We start from the raw sequence: 24844 nt of genomic DNA, 5'->3' as shown, positions 1-24844 counted from the left end.
CCTGTAAAATTTATATTTTGACGGACAATGAAAATTTGAGAAATCAGGCTGCAATCACGCGTGCTAATGAAAGTCAAGATCAAGGCAACGAACGCCTTCGAGCTAATTCATTGAGATAAAGACTGGCGATACACATGAACAAAAGCGTTGGCAAGTGTATCGGGTATTGACACGTGCATAATTTCTTCCCCTTAAAGGTTTCTTTTGTGGATCTGGAAAATTTGTATTTTCACTATTGATTGGAGGCACATCTCAATTTTGATTGTTTTTGCGTGAAATTCGTAAATTCAATTCGTGCTTTTGAATGACATCATTTGAAGAACCAAAATCGTTCAGAATGAGGATGGTCGCTATTTTTGATCAAAATTTAACATTTAGGGCCAAGTAAATCATCAAATTGGTTCTTTGATGCCGATATTCTTGATACCGATTCAAAATTTCTGCAATCTATCTTATCTTTCAGTTAATGTTAGAAAATATTTATTTATCGGTATACATAACTAAGGTAACTAATTTCACGAGGAAAACGGCTACAAACGAGATGCGGTTTATTATCATATTGTGAAGAAAAATCTAAAATGTGTTGTTAGTTACAAAGATATTATCCCTATTCGCTGATTGATCAGATTCATTTCCTAATGTACAAACTTACCCTTCCCCATACACATCTGAAGGTGATTGATAGATATCTTGTTGATAAGACTGCCAGCTATCGTGGATTCCGGTAACGCATGTTATAATTACAGAAAATACTACAAATTTGTACATGTTTGGATCAAGTGCTCTCGTTTTTTTTTTAAATCGTGGATGGTGTATTTGGTTATGTATCACAAACAGTTAGCATATGTCATCTGAAAAAGAAAGTTTTACTCAAATGAACAATGTTGTGATGAAGGAAATTACTGAAAAATAAGCAAAAACAGATGAATATGGAAATTAAATCATTAAAGATATTTCTTATAGTCATATACATGACCGCTGAAAATGACACCTGATCGGTTAATGGACATATTATTGAAAAATGTGGTATTCAAATTGGTAAACGTAATGATATAGCAATCTTAGTCTCCAGCCAGTTACTTGACCAGGTAAGCATCAGATGGAAGTTTGAACTTTCTAGTTCTAGAAAAAAAAAATGGTTGCTTAACATCGGTATTTTAGAAATTTTGTTAGCCCACATTTAAGACGGGTAACCCGAGTATACACTATATAGGAAACTGTGTAAGAACGTTACGTCTTGATTTCAATTTTATTGATTTATTTTTTATATTTTCACAATAATTTTCTTCAATTATCACGTACATCATGCTCTAACCAAGTTTGAGCTTGTTAATAAACACGATTGAAATATTGGTGAGCAGCCCCGCTTGTTGGTGGGAGACTTGTTAACTGCACAGGTTTATTGAGCGTTGTTAACTTGGCGTATTGTGCATAGCAGAAATGATCGATACTGTCCACAGATTTTGGAACATCATAAACTGCTAATAAGGTTTGCTTTATGTTTTGATTCTTCAATCGCTGTCTCAATGATAAGAATATCCGCATCATCTCTGGCCTGTTTTGTATTGATATTTACAGCTTGTAATTTTTCAATAAGCTTAGTGATTAGCTTTATTTTACCATTGCGGTTTGAAAGGAAATTTTCTTGGCTAATTGGTACAACCATGGCTTCGTCGTTTGTTTTTGAAAGTGCAGTAGTTTTTTTCTGCTGCTCTATTGCTTTTATGTTTTTGCTGTAATCTGATTATCCATCAAATACAAGAGTAATCTCCGATTTTTAATGAGTTTATCACTACTTAATGTATTTGTCTAATATAATTGGAAAAGTATCTTCTTTACTCCATCGACTCGATGTAAGAGACATCCACCATCAATAATAAATGTCACATTATTCTCATCGAGAAGAAAGTCGATAGGGAACATATTGTCATACATTGATGATTTTGTGGTTTTCCTCATCATACCATCTTTGTAAAATAGTGCGACTGTTATTCTTTGGAATAATAATAGTGGATCAACCAAATTTATATTTTGACTGATATTTCAACAATTGAAAGTGGTAATACCTTATCAGAGGGTTTCAATTTTCGTGAAATTGTAAACCAGTAATTTTAGTCATAGATCCTAATCCGATTTCTTTGTAAAAGTTGATATGCTCACTAACCTAACCATCCCAGAAGCCGATGATATGTGTGGTATTTGGAAGAGGATCATGAAGTTTAAACCATTCAACTCTCATCTTTACGTCTTTATTATCTCTTTTAATTCTTGAATCTACGTGTATATACGTGTTGTTCTGTCGAGTCTAAGGAAATATTACAGGAATTTTCCACTTGCGCAAAATACTTTTAGACCACGAGATAATCCTCCTTCTGTTTTCATCGACTTCATGAGACTTTGTTCTATAACCATATCAGTCCATGTACCAGAATTAAATTGATCGGGACTACCAGTTGATTTCAAATGGGATTCTAACTGCGCGCGCTCTGCCCTCTATCTCAGAAACAACGTTTGAAAAAATTTTTGAAACAAAAATTGTGAAGAATTTATTGCTCTATAATATTGATAATAAATATAATAAATAGAAATAGCGTATAACCCATAGGAAACGAGGTATTTGCAAAAAATGTGCAGAAAATCGTTTTTTTTTACTTTTGATTTTTAAAGTTGCTCACATTGAATTATATGTGAGTTTTGCGAGGAGTTTTAGGATGTCAAATAACTAGTTTAAACGACTTTATAACTGGGTATCCCGGTTTTCCTGGGCGAACTACCTTAAATATCTTGACTAATTTGAATACTACATTTCCAGCGTTCAGATCTTCGCCTATTATATTATGTTTTCCCTTTTCACGCTTACGTTGGTAGCGATAAGTAACAATGCTTTTCACCAACATGTTTTCCTGTTCTTCATATTGAAACTTACTAAATAACGATTAATTTAGCTAAATATGAGATTTGAACATTCAAGTACTCTAGTTGATTGAACATTAATATTCTCTTCTACGCCTACAATCTTTACGCCAACCCTTATGATATTGAAATCACAACTTTTATATCACATTTAATATTCTGTTAGTTTGCCTCCGTGTTTTGCTTTGTTGTAACAAGTGAATATTTATCACTTAAATTTACCCTGACATTTGATAATCACGCGAAAATTACCAAAACACGATGCTTAATTGCGTTATTTACCGCTGTTGCCACACAAATATTTGAGGCAAATCGATTTTTTTCTATTAGCGTACGGATAACGTCCGGTTTGAATCAGTATGTATACTTTTCAATGATTCATTATTCAGTTCCCGTTCGTGTTACTCCCTTACAACTAAGAATGCGGCATCGACAACGAAACCTGTTGATTAACTAGAAATTTCAAGTTAACATTGCTGGTTTTTTCTTTTATTTCTTGTATTCGGTGTTATAGACAATTTTTGAGGCAATGACATCATAAATTTAATGCATTTCGCAATAATTTTGGATATAAAGTTGGAATTTGAACGATGCATTTATAAAGTCAAACGTTATAACTATATCCAGTTTAAAATAAATAAAAATAGTATTCACGGAAGAGTTTTAGGAATATTTTTTCTGGATAGTGAATTGTAAATTGAGAAATAAAAAAATGTGATATACAAGATATGTTCTTGAGTATGTATCGTCTTGAAAAACTGGGTTTACATCGATTTATCGTGTAGCATATGTTTTGGAATACACAGACGCCATACAAGTACGACATTTTACGAAGACTGCTACTTAAGTTTTAAAGAATGACAACACTGATGTGAATATGTCAAATCTAGCATTGCCTCATAACATTTAACACTTTGAATGACGTACTCAAATCGTGTTGTCATAGGAGTACTACTCGCATTGTTTAGAGATACTTGATCTTAGTCAAAAAGAAACATTTTCGCTCGATGATTTTCTAAGACTCTCGATGTGAATTAAACCAACAGCAGTATGTCGAGCCACTGAATTTCACTATTTTTCCGAAATCAATCGTGGTCTTACTTCGTTACAGGATGAATTTCATGATGGTCGTTCAAAATCAACTGTTGTGCCAGGAAACAACGGTGCTATGCATAACTGATATTACAAAATTTTCGCGGACCTTCATATGACGTTTTTTAGATCGTTCATGGAACTACTAAACTAGACAATCGACCTTATGGGTCTAGCAAGATGAACCAAATCCAACAAAATTTGTTCGCGCATGAATCACTTCGAAGTAAATGGTGGCCTGTTTTTTGGAATAACTGGACATGTTACTACCGCTCCATTGGAGCAACGAAAATGGACAATTCTGACTGATACACTACTACCGTTTGCTTGGCGAACGGCTTGAAAAAATTAGAAAAACAAATCGCAGAACACGAACCATTCTCCGCCACGACAATGCGAGCTCTAAGACTGTTGAAAGCTGAAACAAAAACGTCTTTGAATATCGGATTGTTCCGCAGTTCAGTGTTTGTTTGGCCGCCAATAATTTCTTCTTATTGCCGCAGATCCTAAATAAATTGCGAGGTGAACATATTTCTAGAACTGAAGAAGCGGTTTATGCGTTCAAATTACATGATTTTGAATAGGAATGGAAAAAATGCGTCGACAATTGCCTCAAACGCATGCACTATTGTATTGATCTTAATGGAGTCATTATAGTTAATGCAGTTTAATTTTTCCTGTGTATTCCCTATACTTATACTCAATAGTGACTATTCACTATTTGCAATTATTTTTTACACACAAAAATTATGAAGGTAGATATTAAATAAATAAATTGTTATTTTCAACTTTCCATATTTCTTCTAGCCCTTCGAAATAATTTCCCATAATCTCTATACAAGCATGAATATAGTCCTCGAATGATTTACTCCCGTTTGTGTATTTTCTCCAAGAAGAAAAGTTTTATAATTGTCTAAGTTACCACTACAAATATTCAAAATTGAATGTTCTTAATTGAGTGGTTGCGACAATTCCGAATACACCCAATAAATGTATGTGGTTGCATGAGAGGATTTTTTGAATCGATTCGTAACTAATCTCTTGCTATTTTTGAAATATTTCATATGTTTAGTAACATGCAGTAAAACATTTAATTCGTTTTATTATCTTGTTGACGCTTTTGTTTTTTATCTAGTCTCTAGCTTTTCTTGCTCTGGATTGACAAAATGTCATTTCGAACAGCTTCCACAAAAAATACAAAAAAATTCTTAATAATTTTTTTATTCTATTCACGTGTTGCTTCTAAGTGAGTGTAGATAGTAAATTAAAGAAAAAAGAAGCAAGAAAAAAAAATATTAATAAAATCACACTTTTCCAAAACAATGTCTTAACAACTATTAAATTGGGAAATGGAATACATAGGATAAATTAAACTACATTGTTTATGTTTATGATGATATAACACCTTATGAAAATGAATCTTTTCCTTTCAGTACGTCAGTTTAATAAATTCAATTCAATAAAATTCAACTTAAATGTCCAATCTACATGAAAATTATTATATTATTATTCGTTATAGATGCCTGCCAAAACATCTAACAGAAGTACATCGAACGAATCAATACCTAAATGTTGTTTGTATAAGCATTTTTTGATTACATGGAATACATCGAGAATGTTTTTATTCAGTAAAACCATATCCAATTATAAATATTTGTTTCTATTTGTCTATGTCAAAACTTAAGTAGCAACCCTCGTATATTGATACGTGCCGTTCTTTTTAACGGTTTGAAATGCTCCGTCTTCGAAGTACGATTTGTTATCCATTTTCTTTCTGCTAAAAGCATAGAAGCGATGGATATTTATAGTGAAATCTAAGCAGTATACAGGGAAAACTTGACAAACATGGTATGGTAAGAAAAACCTTAGGATATTCTAAGGTGGCTGCACTAATGTGCACAATGAAGAAAAAATTGTGATGAAATATTCAAGCTGAAAAAACAATGTGGCACTGCTTTCTCTATCCTTTTTGTGGTATGACAAAAAGGCGATGATACTTGGGCCACCTACTTTACAACAAAATAAAAAAATCATATATTCGGTGTTTTGAGGATTCGTCGGTCAAGAGGAATAACAGACGTACTAGAGAACATCAAGAAAGCTCCAACGTGCAAATCAAAACAAAAAAGATAATTAAAGACATCATTTAGATCTGATTAGATGGTTGGGATCAACTTAATAATCCTCTAGCATCCAGTGACTATCTCGTATTACTTTATTCAAAGAAATATCCACGACCACAATTTCAAAACGGCTGTGTTGGAGTGGTTGCTAATTAGACGATATCACAAGTGACTTTATAATTGTAAAAAGATCTTTCATATGAAAATCTTTGTTCGTTTTCTCATTTATTTCAAATCTTGCGTGCCTCTAACTATAACACAAATCAGTTCTGCTCTCTCTCATTTATCACTGAGACACTTGAAAATATCTCTCTGATAACATTAGTTCCAGATTATGAGCATAATTATTATAATATCTCGCGAATTTTAATTGGATGTATGAAAACCTTTCACTTCCGATTGGCTAATTGTCGTTCAATACCAAGCACTGAATAATTACCTAAGTAATCCTTATCCGTTCCACAGAAACTGAGAAGACATTGTTTTTACACAATATTATTTGACCTTTTCAAAATAATGTAAAGTGGATGCCTTTGACGTGACCCAATTTCATCAGAACGTTAATAATAAAAATGTTATCAAATTTGAACAAACAAAATATTAGAGTTAAAAAATAGAAACTATTAATACGACAAAAACATTATTATTCTCGTGATTCTACGAGGTGTAATGAAAAATACGGTGATTTGATTATCGTTCATTACAGTGTTTTGTTTTAACGTAACATTAAGCTTTATTTCAAATTAAAAAAGTTCCAAAGAAGTTCACTCAATGCTACAACCTATCTATAGTGATAAAGAAATAATTTAGAAACTGTTTACAACTGGTATGAATGATTTAGAAATTGATATGAGTCAGTTGCTGATAATAATATGACAATTATGAGTCAGTGAAAGAAGAATCACCGTGAGGACGTTCCTCGACTTGAAAATGTATGAAAAACCAGCTCGTAGATTATACGAGAGCCCTTCGGAGAATTATTTAAAGTCTCCTTTTGGTAGAAAAAAACCTTAGTTAACATCTATCTTCTTCATTATTTGGATACGATGCGTCACGAGTAAATTGATTCCCGAGTTTTTGACTCAAAAAAGTTTATCCATATCCCTTACTCGCCATATTCAGAAGCATACAACTTCAAGAAATTAATTGAATGAATATTAATGTGGGTACACGATACTGAGTACTATTGTTTTTATCAATTTCGTAAACCCTGTCATTGAGGTTCAAAATTATTGATTATCCTTCAGTGTTTGTTTATATACATTTTATAATAAATTGTTTCAAATGTTCTACGGTTTGGTAATACTACAATCTAGGGAAAATATAGATAAGAAGTTGAATGACTGTGATTGTTGTGGAATTGTGGCATTCAAACTCCAGGAAGTACTATTTTCAATATATATTCTAAGCTTTCGAATACACCATCAACTGAAAATATAGTCAAAGTTCGATGCAAAAATATAAAATATATACATTCAATTGGAGTATAACAATATTAGAAAATTACTTACAAGAATTAATATTTTGATACAATATACATACATATTTTTATATTGTACAATGACCAGTCCCCATTGATGACTACATACATAAGTATTCGAATGCTACGAATATATATTAAAAAGAGTAAACTTTGGTATTTGGTTGCCACAGTACCACGACAATCACGCTCATGAACTAGATGGTAAAGACTGTTCTAATTCACACACAGATAAACAAGCTTCTGCTTTACAGCTCTGTATACATAGTGTTCCAGGACTTGATGCAAAAAATTCGGGAGTGTGTAGATAACGTGAAAATAATGCGGTGGCATAAGAAAATTTCTTTTATACGACCCCTCGTTTCTAAGTTAAGTTGCGAAATCAGAACTTTTATTTCAGTACATTTCCTAAATCATACACTCGAGGATTATGAATTTTTAATGGTGGATTATGTATGTTTAAGTAGTGTATTAAACGGAATAAATAATTCTTCACTACTATCAGCTGGAAACCAGGGGTGGCTCATGCCCAATGGTTAGCAATCCGTAACTTTCACAGGGACAACCGGTGCAATCTAAAGATAGCAAAAATAAATTTTTCAATTGATTTAAAAAAAAAGAGGTACTCAATAAAATTCATGGCTTAGGAGATATGTTGATTTTTATATCGTTGTACATGCCCAGGAAACCGTTCGCCTTAAAGAGACATTCTGAAGAAAACTATCATAAATTGTGATTATTCACTGAAAATACTAACAAGAGGTATTGAGCAACTTTACAGGGCTATATGAGAATTTTTTTTGCATCTCAGTATTATTTTCACGTCACCTACTCACTTCCGAATTTTTTGCTTGGACATTTACTACAATAACATATAATAGAAAAAGAATTTCATTATCAAGTCAATAATAACGATGGTCAAAGAGGAAATGTAGTGTTTACTAAGCTACTTCTCTAGATATAATCAGTAGTCGCATCGAAATTCAAAAGGAAGTTCGCCAAAGCTGCGTTCTTTCTCCACAACTATTTAATCTATATTCTCAGTTTGTATTCAGATGACGAAGTATTAAGACGCATTGGTCGCAAAAGCAAGCTATTGACAATTATTGAGATAAGAAAAACATCTTATATAAGATACAACTCACGCAATGACAAATACCTACTGCTACAGAGCATAATGCAGGGCAGAGTAGAGGGAAAGAAAGACATCGGCATGAAGAAGAAATCCTGGCTCCGTAACATAAGAGAATGGACAAATCTCAGCGTCGGATAATTGTTTCATGATGCGAGGGACAGAGACGCATTCAAAAACGTGGTCGTCTACCTTCAATGAGAAGAGAGCATGAGAAGAAGAATACTTAGTGACAACTGTATGTTTTAAGCCAGTTATCACTGAAACAGTAGCCTGTTTCGAAGACAAAGTGAAATAGTTTCATAAGTATGGCATAAAAACTTGAAAAAGAATTAGACTGACCGAAGGAAACTAATAAGATGGATTGAACAAAATGATTAAATAAATTGTTTTAAGTATATTTATTGCATCGATTATATGACTCAACATATTTTATTTCGAACGTTTACACACCAAAATTTCTATTTGTTCACGAAATTGTAGCATTAAGTTCATGCTCATTCTATACTCCTTATATCATGTTCATTTTTAGTAATATTAAGTTGGGTTTGTTCGTGAAAATGACCTAAATCAATGAAAGATGAAGTTCTGCTCTCATATTCTAGCTGGGTTATTCACTATTCTCTTCTATTTTTCTCCAGTTTAGAGATAAAATAAGAACATCGTGCTCCACTGAATTTTAATAACTCCATTGTCTACATTTCTGCTTCGTAATTTTTGAATACAGTTATTATAAAACTGATAAAACAGTTAATATTCGAGAACATCAAATAAAGATTGATTTAAAATGAGATAATTTCGAGAATCGTTAATATTTATGTTCCCTTTCTTTTTGTGTTGTGATCATCAGTTGAACAGATAAAATTAAATTAAGATTCATCAAGATATTCTGGTGTATTCGGAAAAGTAGATTGCGTATATATTACTAGCCTAAGTTTTCGTATTCACACATGCTTGCATACTATTTTGTCATTCTTAGAATAATAAATTGGAATTTCCGGAACCGTTGGTAATATTCATACTAAACACACTGTTTACACCAACACTATCACTTCACCAACATTCACAATGACTCAGCCTGATGTGCGTTTCTATAACCAAGTTATCGTCTTCAGAGGCTGGCGGTAAACCAAATTTTTAGATTTGCGTGAGAAGAAGCTAAACGCTAGAAAAAATAGACGCGCAGCGTTCATTTAGTAAAACTTCTAGCACTATTCTGCAAAACTCTATAGCTGATATTTCTATTTACAGGAATTAACATCGGATGGGAGCAGATAAATTTGACTAATTACTTTTTAAAATGTCGAATGATATTCGAATATCCACATGGGAAACGTAATTCTTGCTGTCACAAAACTTGAAGTTACATTACCGTACTAGAGACAGTTATGTATGAGTTTATTTTAGATTATTATCGTGATCTAGTACATAGCCATAGAAAATGGCGAAAACAAGTACCTGTGGTTGCGCGTCTAAATTATGTCGGCCGCCGCTTAGCTCCGTATGCTTTTGAGATTTACGGAAACATCCTTTTAAGAGGATCATTCGATGGGATACTGTTCTGCAGTATTCACATCCGGTTAAGCTTACGTGGCACTTTCGAGACATATCAGCTTAGATAGCTTATTTCTAATTAGTGAATGAAGGTATTGAACCATAAGAATCCTCAATTTTGATTAACTTTCAATTAAGAAGCATATACTGTCCAAATTTTTTTGAAATTTTAATATCAAAGCCTGGCAGAAAAGCTCGTACGAGCAGAGAATAGGCTTTGAGAGAAGCTGTTGCTGAAACTAAAGAAATAGAACGAGGATTGCTATTTAAGCTTTGAAATATGGCAACACTGTCAAATCTGATATTGCCATCATAAAGTTTGACATGTATGCTGGACGTACTCAAAACGTGCTGTTATCCGAGTGCTATAGATATTTAAAACAGTTATCTTGATTCAATCGCGAACATTTTCAGATGATTATTTTCTACGATTTTAGACATGGATTAAACCAACAACAGTATGCCTATATTGCAAGATTGTTATTTGACAATTCGTGAGATTGAGACATATTTGGGCATTAGTTCCTTTCGCATACATTCAATATTGCATGAACATTTGAAACTAAATAACGGTGTGGTTCTTTCAAGGTGAGACAAATCCAACAAAAGTTGTTTGCTCAAGAAGCGCTTCGAAGCAAATGATCACCTGTTTTTTTCGGAATAACTGAACATGTTGCCACCGTTCCATTAGAGCAACTTAGAATGGTCAATTCTGAATGAAATATTCCCATTTGTTTGCCAGAAGTTTTCGAAAAAATTTGGGAAACCAATCGCAGAAGACGAATCATTCTCCACCACGACAATTCGAGCTCTCATACATCAGTTCAAACAAAACAGTCGAAACATCGAATTGATGGGTCATCTGCCGTACAGTCGTGATTTGGCAGTCAATGATTTCTTCTTATTGCCGCAGATCACAATAAATTGCGAGGTCAATGTTTTTCTCCACCTGAAGGAGCGGTTGATACGTACCTCAATCGGAAGGGAATGATTCAAACGCATTCATAAGTGTAACTATCCTAGTGAAGATTATTTTGAAAAACAATAAAGCCATTTCAAATTATAAATATTTTTTCCTTATTTGTAAAATAAGTTGCAACCCTTCTACCAAAAATAAAAAGGGCACGATTTGCTTTCTAGGATTATTGAGTAGACAGGAAGAGGTTTGTTCTCTAATGTTGTCTTTTCACCAAAGATTGACCACTTTCCTCTTGCTCTAAACCTTTAAGTATATTTCACAAACCCCGTTAGTTGGCGTGCTGTAGCAAAACTCGTACTGACTTCATCCTCGATATAAAACCAAGTAAAGATTATTTTACACGGCCGCTTGTCTCACAAGCTTCAGATAAGCTTGTGAGACAGTTGAGTTTTTACAAACTGAGTTTTATAGTTAATGTGATAACCAAGCTTTTTAAACTTTATTAGGAATTTTAGTTGAATTAGTGCGTTTTTCTAAAAGGATAATAGAAAAAGGTTGTTAATTTTTTCATTTGTTTAGTTCATAGTTTAATAAATTTGCAAACCTGTTCGAGTTTGTTCAATTGTACTGTTGTAGATTGATGTTAAACTGCGATTGAATAATATAAAGTGAAAGTAAAAAAATAAGCGATGATCACAGTATTTATTGTTAATATACGTCCTTGACAACATCACCTACATGCTTTGATATTCATTAGTAATTCTTATATTGATTTTTTTTGCTAAAATATACATTGTATGGGTGAATGAATGCATGAATCGGAAAATATTCTCATTTAGTAGTTACAAGGTGAATACATTAATTCATCACGATAAATGGAAATTTCAAACGTACATCAACTTCTTTAAGAATAAGTTCTTGAATCTATTTACATGGACTCTTCTTTACTATTTTAAATTTATTAGACGTTAATTTCTCTAACTTAGTCACTTTGGATGCTATTTGGATACAGACATATAACAGGAGACATAAGCACGTGTTTTTTTGTTCAATAAAATATTTAGTTTTGACTACTTTCCATGGACGATGATTTTTCCATTTGTGCTAATTTACCTAGCATCTATAATATTTTGGTAAGGTTACATCCACTCTTTATATAAAAATACTCTCCAACACCTCATGTTGGGTCTATTAGACTTTTTCTTAGTCGTTTCTTGCGTATTGATACTAGCAGTGTGTATGTTTTTTCTACTCTTTCTTCAATCATTTCTTTTGATCTAATTGTGCATACTTTGAGGCATCTAGATTATTTTTCGGTGTATTTTGGATTGGGATTGATAGTTATATTTTGGAGCACGGTAATATTTTACATATATATTAAAAATTGAATTAAGACAAGATCTATTCGTAGCAAAACACAAATTCGCAAAAATCGAAGACTAGCATGTCGAGGAGTTGAAACTATTGCTCGCATGTTGTAATTACTCTGTTTCAGGTAAAAAATTCACTCATGAAAAGGTGGTTAATTGTTGCTCAAAATTCGTCTCAGGCATTATGAAAGATATAAATTTTTCATGTCCTATTTTTGTGAAAAGCCCTTTTTATCTCAAAATCACATAAACTAACCAACATATTCCATATTTTCAATATAAACATAGCGAAATTATATCAGATTCATTTTAATATATGAATAGATTGACGTCTGAATAATAATATTACAGAATCAATTGTAACTTAAATACAACCAATAATAGGTAAGGGGAGTACCAATTCCCTTCTTAGTTTTTTTACATTCTTCTTTGCTTAAACTAATAGAGGCTCTCCAGAATTTGCAAGTCTTCTGGGCGTTACCCACTTTAAAGCAAGGTTCTACCACTAGGTGATATATCAAGACTTTCCTCCTTGTGCTGACAAGAACTTGGCGAGTGCATAAGACACATATCGTAATTTACTCCTCTATGTATCTGTCTTTATATGACATCCCCGCGTCCAGTGATTGGGCTTAGTAGGGATTTCGCTTTTCCTCTGCTTATCTGCAGTATTTTCGCCATCTAGTCTGAAGGGTTTGCTTTACCTATGAGTATTTCGGCTTGTCTGCATCGATATGAAGGGAGCCATGCAACGTTGTTTTTTTCCCTTTCCAACAAATTAAGGTGTTCCTTACTTAGCGGTTCTCACCACACGATTAGACCCAGAGAGTTAATTATATGCTTAAAGCTTGATCAACTTGTTAGCAATTTCATTGCAGCTATCCCGAATTATTTCTCTAAAAGCAGGCTGACCTATTCATCTACGTGTTGAGCTTCACCTCGAAATTTCTTTTAAATTATATCCGCAAGATCTTCTTACCAGCTTTTAATAAATATCCTACGGGATCCCCAATTCAATACCCATGAATTTCTTTTTCTGGAATTGATTTGAAGATCGGCATAAGTTAGGAAGACAGAAACTCTTACAAAAGAGATTCGAAAAAACGTAACTGTAAGTTTTCAAATTGATGTCCATCTTGACCAAAGTATTTATGTCAACGTTTCTCAACGGAGAGGTAGGTCCGACGAAGCATGTCAAGCTGTCCGCGAAAAGTTTCAAATCCTTCTTCAATTACAGTTCGGAGATCGGAAAGGGTGCGTCGTCCTCTCGCATAAACGCGGCACTTGAGAATACCCCACAGGCACGAGTAATAAAATAATGTGTCAGGGCACATGAGCGTGTTGACCATATTCCATTGAACTCGAACGAAATTAAGGGAAATGTTCTCTAAATTGCAAAGATAAACGTATATTTTCCTCACATAAATAAAAGCCAGTCCATGGTAACTAGGAAAATTCTGAATTCAGATCACCATTAACATACACAGAAGTTTCATACACAGCTGCAAATCCTCGGACTGGACTAAATTTCGAAAAACTGACATCTTACAATTGTAAACAGAAACCCGAGACTATAGTGACCTAGATGACACTGTACGTAAGCTACCAAACTTAATCAATGCCCGTGTCGAATCAACTTACCGAAACCACAACCCATAAAACAATTATTGATCGGTACGATATTATCGATTCAATTAACCACAAAAGAAGGATAAAGAAGAAATAGCAATTTACTAAAAACAAAAATGGTATTAAAACATTGTCAATGAATTAATTAAATAGTACGGGAATTGCAGAACTGTTTTATTCCACTATCATGATAATTTTATGACATTTCTACCCGCTAGAACAGCCGCGTGGAAATCCACGAAAATTCATCAACAGCAACCGTGGCGAAAAAGCAAAAGTATTACCTAAATAAAATCAAGTGCGTAGTTTTCTTCCTGGTACACGATTAGTAGGAGTAATTAAGCTTGAATATCAACCTACAGTTTAAGAAACTGATATAACACTTCTATTTGCGTGATAAGAATGTAAAAATCAAAGAATATCACTCTACTTGCCTGATTCTGCTATGTATGATCTCTGGTTATTATTCAACTCAAAGAAACGTTTATGTGGTCAATGTTTAAGGACGGAGAATGAAAAATGAGGAAATTCATTTTTTTTTAGAAGGATTTCAAAAGATGATTCGTTTCAAGATGTTTTATGTTACAAAAGTGCCTTGATCTAGCTGTTGAACTCAAAATATATAGCGTCACCCTTGTATAACGCATTTCAATTCATTTGAGGTGTTTTTTCGATGATCATCCCTGGATACTAGAATAGTTTTATTTCAAAATGTACTTTCATATATAATAAATGACTAATAATTTTGGTATATTCCTAATTACTCTTTTTTTAACATATGGCCGTCATTAAAAAAAAATGAAAAACATTTTATTCCTGTTTTGGTTGTCTTACAGCATTTATCGAAAGTCAGTATTTATGACAGCCGCGACCTAGAATAACAACTGTTGTTTAAGTATGTCTTCTACTACTTTATTATTATTTTAATAGATATGTCATTTTGAAATCGTGCTTTCGAAATGAGGTTATTTATGAGCATTAAATGCTCGTAAAAATTTTTAGAAATTATATTATTGGATGTAAAATGATCTGTTTCACATGTAAATGATATTTATAATTAGCAATTGATTATTCTAAAAAGAATATTATATAAACGTTAAAACAAGATTATTTATATCAATACTTTCCTTTTGTTACACATTCTACACGGTTGAGTGACACTTTTTATATATTATTCAAAGTCGAATGTCACAATAAGGATGAAGTGTTGAGCAATTTCTCTCTAAAATACTTTAGATTGTTTTTAAGCCAGCTGCTTTCAAAAAATATATTAATCTTGTTGTTAATTCTATAAAATCAATTAACACTTACTTTCGAACGTACAAATCTTTTTTGTACATATACTACACAGTTAAAAATTAACGGGGATGCGTAATTAAGAAAGAAAATATTGAAATTACAATAGATTATTTGATTACTCTTAAAAAATACTACACATTCCACATTATATACAGCAAATATGAAAACCCGTAAACAAGTTTTGATAGCACAGATGAATAACTGTGTTACCAGTTATATCAAAGCTTTTTGAGCAACTTAAGTTGAGAAAGCTCGAAACTATTGAACAATCTAAAAAATTGTCAAAAGCAGTTGATGACCATTTACAAATAACTTTAAACGAATACTTTAGCCATAAGCTTTTGTGCGTTTGTGAACTTATTTGTTCGATTTAAGACGTTATTATTTCCAGTTGAATTGCGAAATTGCTACTTATACAGTTTTTAAGAGTTGCTGCTGAAAAAAGTGCGCAATTTCCTCCCGGAAACGTAACTTGGTCGGTTTTTCCACTATGTTTTGTTTTGCTTAGTGCAGGCAAGCGGTAAATATATTCTGAAGCGCAAGTATATTGTAAGAAGGATTCTGACTTAAGGTCTTTTCATCTAATGAAACGTGGTTAACTCCACTGAGTTGAAGGTTTTTTATTTTTCATCTACCATTGGATTATCAATTTGCAACCTACTCATGTTTGAGAAACTTGAACGCAACAGTGGAAATTATTTATTAAGGATCCTAAATTATGTAAATTTCCTGAATGTTTATTGACTCAAAAATACTGCGAGATTAATCTATTTCAGATGCTCTATTTTTACTTAAACAAGTTCCAAAGTATCTACCTTACACCATGGAACAATACAAAACTGACATAGAAACTGACCTTCCCGATCGGTCATCATCTTCAATGGAAAATTTACCTCTTTTGAAGCTTGTAGTTCAATTTTTCACGGTCGCATACGAAGGACATTGATCACCAAGGTTATTAAGCATATCTTCGTAAATCTGCTTAACCCTTTTAAATACAGATACTTGATGAAGGCTCGATACTCCAATTTTTCGATTTTCACAATTTCGGTGGATATCTTTTTTCTTTCAATTTATTGCGTAACTCTGGTTTACTTTTTTGAGGTCAAACTTTACACTGACACTTCTAATAAATTATTGTTCGTTGCTAGGGTAACGCAATATTTTGTTTATGCATGGACCTGGTCTAGGCTAACTAGGTATCGATACATCCTCGTATAATGATATCAACAAGGTAGAGAGTAATGATTAAGAAACTGTTTCATGGGTAGTATTTGGAGCACCACTTTGTTATGATAATTTTTACTTAATAAAAGGAGTGAAACTTTTAAATGAGGAAAGAAGACATTTTGGGAAAGAAGACATTTTGGAAGTTTCATATCACAAGCTTATGCTTCCTATTATTCAAAGAATGAAAATAGAGATCACTTTTTTCATTGTCAATTTACATATTAAATTCGAAATACTTCGAAATTATATTTAAGTTAGTGATCGAAGTATTGAATTTCTTCCCTTTAGCTTTTTAACACTTTACGACCAATGGTTTTTACGCTAGTAAGAAGAGATCTGTTCGTATATACTATAGTGAAATTGACACCTCAGTTCTAGAACTGTTTTGTGATCTGCCTATTTTCTTTGATCAATGAGAGCCAATTTTTACGGTTGATAATTGAGTAACGTTCGATAAAATACTAAATGTAAGAATCTAAAAGTTAATTTTACCTAATTATTAACACGCTCACGTCTGTGTGGGTTATTTTGTTTGTAACTGTCCTATGGTCTAAGAGCATTGAATATTTATGTAAAAATTTCGTATTCAACTATTTAAAAAGAGAAAAATGTAGTTTGAAAAGACCAGAAACCACGTTTTTAAAAAATATCAGACTAAAAAGAAAAATTATTGTGGGGCGCTTTGTTCCATATTTCTCGCACATCGAGCGCCCAACGCTTTTTCTCCATTCATTATTGTTTTAAGCTTGTTTTCAAAATTTTTTAATTTGATGTGCTTCTAAAGCGTGTATTTAGTGTTTTAAAACTATATTTATCATTCATAAGAGTTGATTATATACACTCTACCCTATATACTCCATATCCAACACAAAGGAAATTTTCCTGCAAGTTTTGGGACAATGGACGAGGTAATTACTATTACATATAACATCGAGGTTCACCACCACCGAAAAATTTAAGATGCAACCTTTTCTATAAAAGGTCATGCCGTGCTCTGGGATGCTGAAAGCGTTATTTAGATGGATAATTACGTGAGGCTATAAAAGAAAAATGCCAGGGAAATTGTTCGAAGGTCATTGTCAGCTGTTTGAAAAGCAAGAATAGCTTGCGTATCAATAGATTTTTATCTGATAATGGGGTAGTTAATCAGTAGTGTACGGAGATTGGACAAATTTTTTTTAAGACGCATTAGAAATATTAGAACATCGATAGGCAGCTATAAGAAAATCAGAAAATAGATAACAAATATTGACTCTTACTTTCATAGACAAATCAGAAATTTATCCCGTTTCGTCTCGAGCGTTTAAGGTCAACGTATTACCTTAAAAGATTTATCCAAGTCAATGTATGAGAAACGGTATCAAACAAATATTTCTATGCTTGTATTAGAAGATGATTCACGACATTACTTTAAGCAAGTGTCTGTAATTGTTCTTACTTTACATTTCCTGATCAATTCTATAAAAAACCAAAAATTTAAACGTTTGTCTTCAGTTGACGTAGGTTTTTGTGTCATAATTTCACAAAATATTTTACTGCAGGAGTTCCACTAAAATAATTAACTTGCAATAGATTTATGTCAGGATTCAAATTACCAAAAACTATTCTGATTAAGTTTATTTTTGATAAAAACGAGATATCTGATAATAATATAAATACCATCATAATATTGATCATAATATGTTGAAAATCAATATTTTTGAAAATTCATGAGGAATTTCAGATATAGTTGATAAGCTATTTAATTAAAATATAGGTACTATTTATATTGTAAATTATTATAAATTATGATGATTATTTTTAAAATTTTTTTCAACTCACTTACATCCAAGTAAACCTCCAAAAATATATAAAAATCAAGGAACTAACCACAAATAAAACGCACAACCGCGTTAATCGCTATCACCAGGACATACTAAAACAAAACGGTCTCCTCGTGGTCGCATGTCTGTCGTAGAATTATTTTCTTACAGCAGCTTCCTCTACAATGGTGGGGTATCCACTTTCCCTTCAACGGCTAATTCACTTGATTCTTGCCGTCTGCTGAATTCTTGTTTAACTGGAATCTGTATTAAAATGTAACAGTACCTAACCTCTGACCTACATTCACGATTCATTGATCACTATATTATCAGAAGGATAATATGTCTTGTTAATCCAATGATATATTGAATATACAATGTGGTAATTATTTTTTCCTTGAACATATCGGTAGCTTCTTCGTGAATTATTGATTGATCTGCATTTTCATCAATCACTCGCAGTTTCTCAATTAATAACAATCATTTCACCCGCATATCATTAAATTGCACTTCAAAATTTATGGCTGTCCAATTTCGACACATGTAAATTTCCAAATTATTTTTTGAAATTAACTACACACTCAAAACCAAATCTTATCTCTATTTTGTCTTCTAGATATGAAGATATTTTTGGGTAAGTTAGCTTGATATCATTTTTATTCAAAGACTAGTATTTCGCGAGATTTCAACTATTTCTTTGTTTAATTTATGATTATAACCATATAAGTTATACCTTACCATCAGTAATCATCTTGTAAGCGTTGATACAGCGATGTCATCTTGCAAGCCAATAGAATGTGCAGTGCCCCAAGGCTCAGTACTAGGCCCTATTTTGTTTCTTATGTTTATAAACGACATCGCCTATCTAGATATTAGTGTTACGACACTAGTTTCTCTTGAAGCAACCCTGATCTCACGGCACTTAATAAGATTATGTCTAGTGACCTAATCACCCTTAAATCATGGTGCGATTCTTCTCTTCTCTGTCTCAACGTTTCTAAAACCAAAGTTTCATGTGAAAATACATTGAAGACTTTTCTATTAAATAACATATCCATTGAAGAATTAAGGTATTAATTGATGAATTAAGATACTAATTGAAGAATAAATCCTACGTAAACAGTCAGCCTAAGAAAATTCTACCAGTTCTGGAGTAATACGCCGGCCACGAATCGTCCTTGAATCTATAAAATTCTTAGGGTTTGTTGTGGACAACTACTTGAAATGGGGGTTAAATATTGCCACCTTATTTAAAAAAATAAGTTCCTCCTGCTTTGCGCTGAGATCAGTTTCCAAAGAACTGAACTTATTCACCTCCTTAACAGTCTATTATGCTCTAATTGAGTCGTATCTCCGATATGCCCTTTCTTTCTGGGATACGTGTGGTGCGACTCATTTTTACCGAACTTCAAACTACAAAAGAGAGCTGTTCAATATTTATATGGACTAAACAGAAGAACTCACTGAAGGGATCTCTTTAAATGATTAAAAATTCTGACTCTTCCTTTCTTATTCATCTTTTAATGTTGCTTAATTCGTAAGCACGTTTCTCCAATTTCAGAAAGATCTTTGCAGGGCTACCTACTCCACGTTCAGAATTAGTTGAGGGCTCAATATTTTACAATGCGAAAAAAATGCACAATCACTTGCCAATGGAAATCAAATCGATATCATATTTTCCCTCATTCCGCAATAATGTGAGGGCATATTTACTGGAAAGTCTACTCTGTAAACGACTTCTATGCTAATAATAATATTTAATTCTGGACATGCTGCATACTGGTTTAATCTTTGCTATGGACTTATATACTAATTAATACCTTTTACTATTACCTATAATTTTGTTTCTCAACGTGGTTTTCTTCTGTATTTCAAAATTTTATTTTATTTGTGTCTGTATTTAGCTATTTTTATGTTTGTTTTTTAGTTTTTACCAGGTTTTGTCTACAAATTGTAACAATTTTTTGACAATAAACCATTTCTCTTTCTATACATATATCATATATCACCTCATAAAAACAGATTTGGTAATAACACTTCTTTATGAATGTCACTGGTCTTTAATTGATAATACAACTACGTTGTCTTACTGTCGTTGATGCAATAGGTCTGTATAATATAACACGGAGATTTAACATTAAGATAGCAATCACTGAAAAGAAAACATTAAAGTAACAGATACATCATGATTGGAATGTAACCGTTTGCTAGGTCATGACTGTTATTGAAAAATAATAAATGGTTCTGTTTACATTTCCAAAAAGTAGAGCAGGTAATAGCATTGAGGTACGGTTACGCCATTCTAGTGGATTATTAACTCATTTAGCAAAATTATCAATCGTATACATTGAAAAGTTTGAATGCATGTTCGAATATTCTAAATTCAGCAGGCACGGATTTAGGATGGGATGGCAAATACTAAGTTAGTAAAAAAATATAATAAAATAGCAGACGGCAACTGATGCGGGCCCAAAAATTAGTAAAGTGTGCTAAAGTGCTAAGGAGATGAAGCTATATTTGGAAATTCCGTAGATCTTTACAACCTTGATTTCTTTTACATATCCAGTAGGTGCTTACGTATTATTTACTATTTGGTTTTTGCCAATCAAGCGAACGTATTTTACATCTAATCAACTACCGTTTTATTTTGTTTGCATTCTCTATCAAGATCCGGGACTGATTCCAAATAATATTTAAAAAGCTTATGATGAAAATTATAAATGTATATGCGTGTTTATGTCAAGAGCCGAACCAAACGCGTGATTGACATAAATCACGTTAGTGTGTAATTACCATTTTCAACATTCATTCCTTCACTACTTTATTTGCACTTTTTTTCTATATAAGTTTCACAACATATGGATCTGATATATCCTGTTAAGTCAATAAAATGATGATTCAGTAACTTTGAATTTATTAATTTGAAAATTTTGACACGTAGCTTTCATATATCATTTTTTTCCAACTAAGGAATGTATTGATTCTAAACTTTTTCTGGTATTGGAATTGCGCAGAAATTGGAGACAAATCGATGAAATTGATTTCAGACAAGCAAGATTTGTATACGTTGAAGTACTGATTAGCATAGATTTGAGGTAAGTGAGACCTGCATAAAAATGTAAATATGTTCGAAGATAAGTCTAAACAATGATAAATCAGCCAAAAACAAGATGTGTTCACAGCTAATCCACTAGTCCCACTTCTTCTAAAAAATCTGGAATGTCTGGAAGGTTTAAATACCAGAGATCTTCGGCTTCTATTTCATACACTCCCGGGTGTAGTGCTATGGAGTTCCTTAGTGTTTAACACTTTGAGAGAATGTGGATAGAGGTTTCGTCCTCTGTGTAAAAAAATCTGCACGCCACATTATCTGCTAGGTCTAGCGTCTTCAGGTGTTTGTTGAGACGACAGTGCCCCGATAGAACTCCTGTTAGTATTCGTAGATTGTTCTTACTTCCCAGAAGAGCCTTTGCATGTCTCCGCTCTTGTAGGTTGTCTAATAAGATCTTATTATAGATAATAAATTAAGATAAAAAATAAATTAAGATATTAATTGAAGAATAAATCCTACGTAAACAGTATTTAGAAAACTAGTCAGCCTAAGAAAATTCTAGCATATCTGGAGTAATGCGCCGGCCACGAATCGTGCTTAAACTTTAGATGCCGTTCTCTACTAAATGAAGTATCGAAACTAAATGAAGGGTCTAGCTATCCCATAATCAAAGATACCAATCATACATTTACCCATTAACAGCAAAATGCGTGATAATAAATGAGGATAATCGGATCATATCTAGCAGCCAGTTGCGATAATCTAAACTTATATCGAAACAAACTTCGATGCGGTACTAAATGATATATAAGAAACTTACAAAAATCACAACAAATATCTTCACAAAGTTATAAATAAATAACAATGGTAACCAACATTTGTAATTGTTTTTGTTAAAGAAACTTAGTAACTCATTTAATGAATTTACCTTTATCAGAATACGGATTACAAGGGTTCTGCTTATTCCCAAATCTCTAGCTATTGCCATATTTATATGGGGGGTAAATTTCACTTATAGTAAAATATTTTTTGTGTTGTTTGGCCACTGCTAGTTTTATTTGAATGAATTCTCAAATTTCATTACAATTGACGAGAAAAATTTGATGTAGGGAAGGGCATACGAGAGTTGCTACTTAAGTTTCGAGATATACAAATAGAAACAAATATTTATATTTGGCTTCGTAGTTTCCTAAAATATTCTTCATTAATATCGATAAACATTTGCATGCGTTTGAACTAAGTTTCCATTTCCATTTGAACGTATCAACCGCTTCTTCGGCGTACAAAAACGTTAACTTCGCAGTATATTTTTGTTCTGGAGAATGATTCGTCTGCTGCTATTGGTTTCCATGATTTTTTCGAACACTTTTGTCAAAAAAATTGATTATTGTACGTTGTTCTAATGGAACGGTGGCGACATATTCAGTTATTCTGAAAAAACAGGCAACCATTTGCTTCGAAGCGCGAACAATTTTGGCTTGTCTTGAAAGAACTATACAGTCGATTATTGTTAAGCTTTGGGTTCAAATGCATATATCTATGATTCGTCGCTTGTCATGATTTTATAGACGTCTTTCAAAGAACCGCGATCGAATTTTTTTTGCACAAATCTACACGAGCTTTTTTTGAGAAATTGTCAAATTATGTGGTATCCAACACGAACAAATCTTTTTGACAGCAAAATATTAATACGATATTAAATGTATGCGTGTGAAATTAATGCCCAAGTATGCTTGAATCTCACAGTATGTCACATGACTATCTTGAAATATGAGTTTATGCAAAGCATCGATGTTTTCTGACACAACAGCTGATTTTGGACGACGTTCACAAAATTTATCCTGTAGCGAAGTACGACTAAGATTGAATTGATGAAAAAAAAAAAAACAGCGGAACACGGTTTAATCCACGTCGAAAGTCATAAAAAATCATCGCATGAAAATGTTCACGATTTAATTCCATTTTTTGACCAAGCTGAATGCTTGAAGTATTTGTAATCAAATCAAATAACATTCTTACGTTCCCCATTGAAAATGTCAGATTTGACATACTTACATCAGTGTTGCCAACTATCAAAATTTAAGTAACAACCCTCATATTGTATTGCATACAATTTTCGTTTCATTTCCATGTATTAAAAATATCATCTTATATTAGAGTTGCGAATAAATTTTTTATTGTATTCAATACAAAATAAATGCAATACAACATAAATAACCAACTAAATAAAATCAATATTTTGAAATATATTCCATTTTCTGATTTTTGCATGGTCTTACTTGCGCTTCAACTTCCTCAATGCCATTTCCCAGTAACATTAACTTTGTATAGAAATAATTATTGAAATTATTATTAATAAGGAAAGGAAAGTCCATTTTAATTAGTTTAGAATTGTTAAAATTCATACCGCAAATATTACCTCAATAAATAATCAATATTCAAAAGAAAATGTTGATTTTTCTCGGGAAGGAAACTAGATTTTGAAAAATTGAATACCAACCACCTCCTTTTATGTTACTCATGATTTTTATTTATAATTATTATTATTATATTGGTTTTGTTCGAACCATAGTTATCTTATTCTCATCCCTTATTTGAGCAGATAGACTGAAGCTTGTAACGCAGAATTTATGAAGAATACGATTATTGTTTTTGTTTTGTACTATGTCCCTTAAGCTCCTTAATTATGTTATTTTTGTTTTCAAAAAATTTCAAAATATTGTCCAGATCTATAGAATATTTAATAGTTCTCTATGTGTTGTTTCATTATATCTCAAAGGCAACTATTTCGATGAAAGGTGGCTTGACATTCTTCAACACTTCCAACTCCAATTCATAGAGAATACTAATTCGTACCTTCATCAGAAGTTACTCTCGCCATTGGTGGGAAATTAGTGATAATCCATACAGTAGTTTTTGAGTCTATCGCGAACAGAGAAACGCGTCGGAGGATTCGGTTCCATAATAAATGGTGAAGTGACTAAAGATAAAGTCCAACAAATAATATATCAAATTGGAATTATGTACCATGAAAAGTGCCTATGTTGATTGGTATGAGAGTCACTATCTACTGGAGTTGAAATTCAAGTTAACTACTGATGAATGAGATGAAAATAACTATATACTTGAATATAAGTGAAAGACTGATTTCATTCTCCAAGAAATTCAAAATCCAACAGAAATTTTTCTCGGACAATAAATGATTAAATTGGCTTAATATCGTATTCATATCTGGGGACAAAACAACCA

General features: G+C 32.5%; 2 protein-coding genes across 17 annotated transcripts in view; one reads left to right on the top strand and one right to left on the bottom strand.

Moving 5' to 3' along the window:
• LOC130452673 (uncharacterized) overlaps window positions 1-18691 on the bottom strand; it is a 47301-nt gene extending 28610 nt beyond the window's left edge. The window contains exons 1-2 of one of the 2 annotated variants that reach the window (XM_056792060.1): window positions 18567-18691; window positions 653-851 (exon numbers count right to left, since the gene is read on the bottom strand). In XM_056792060.1, coding sequence (XP_056648038.1) covers window positions 653-768 — 116 coding nt within the window. In that variant the 5' untranslated portion in view covers window positions 769-851; window positions 18567-18691. Of the gene's footprint in view, window positions 1-652; window positions 852-11817; window positions 11890-18566 lie in introns of those variants that run through there. The other variant, XM_056792059.1, reaches the window with a different exon arrangement.
• The window catches only part of LOC130452669 (coiled-coil domain-containing protein CG32809), a 389513-nt gene that overhangs the window by 183707 nt on the left and 180962 nt on the right, over window positions 1-24844 (top strand). The window lies entirely within an intron of this gene.

Source organism: Diorhabda sublineata, chromosome 2 (genome assembly GCF_026230105.1).
Source record: "Diorhabda sublineata isolate icDioSubl1.1 chromosome 2, icDioSubl1.1, whole genome shotgun sequence".
NCBI classification, from domain to species: Eukaryota; Metazoa; Arthropoda; class Insecta; order Coleoptera; family Chrysomelidae; genus Diorhabda; species Diorhabda sublineata.
This window is presented reverse-complemented; position numbering and strand designations above follow the sequence as displayed.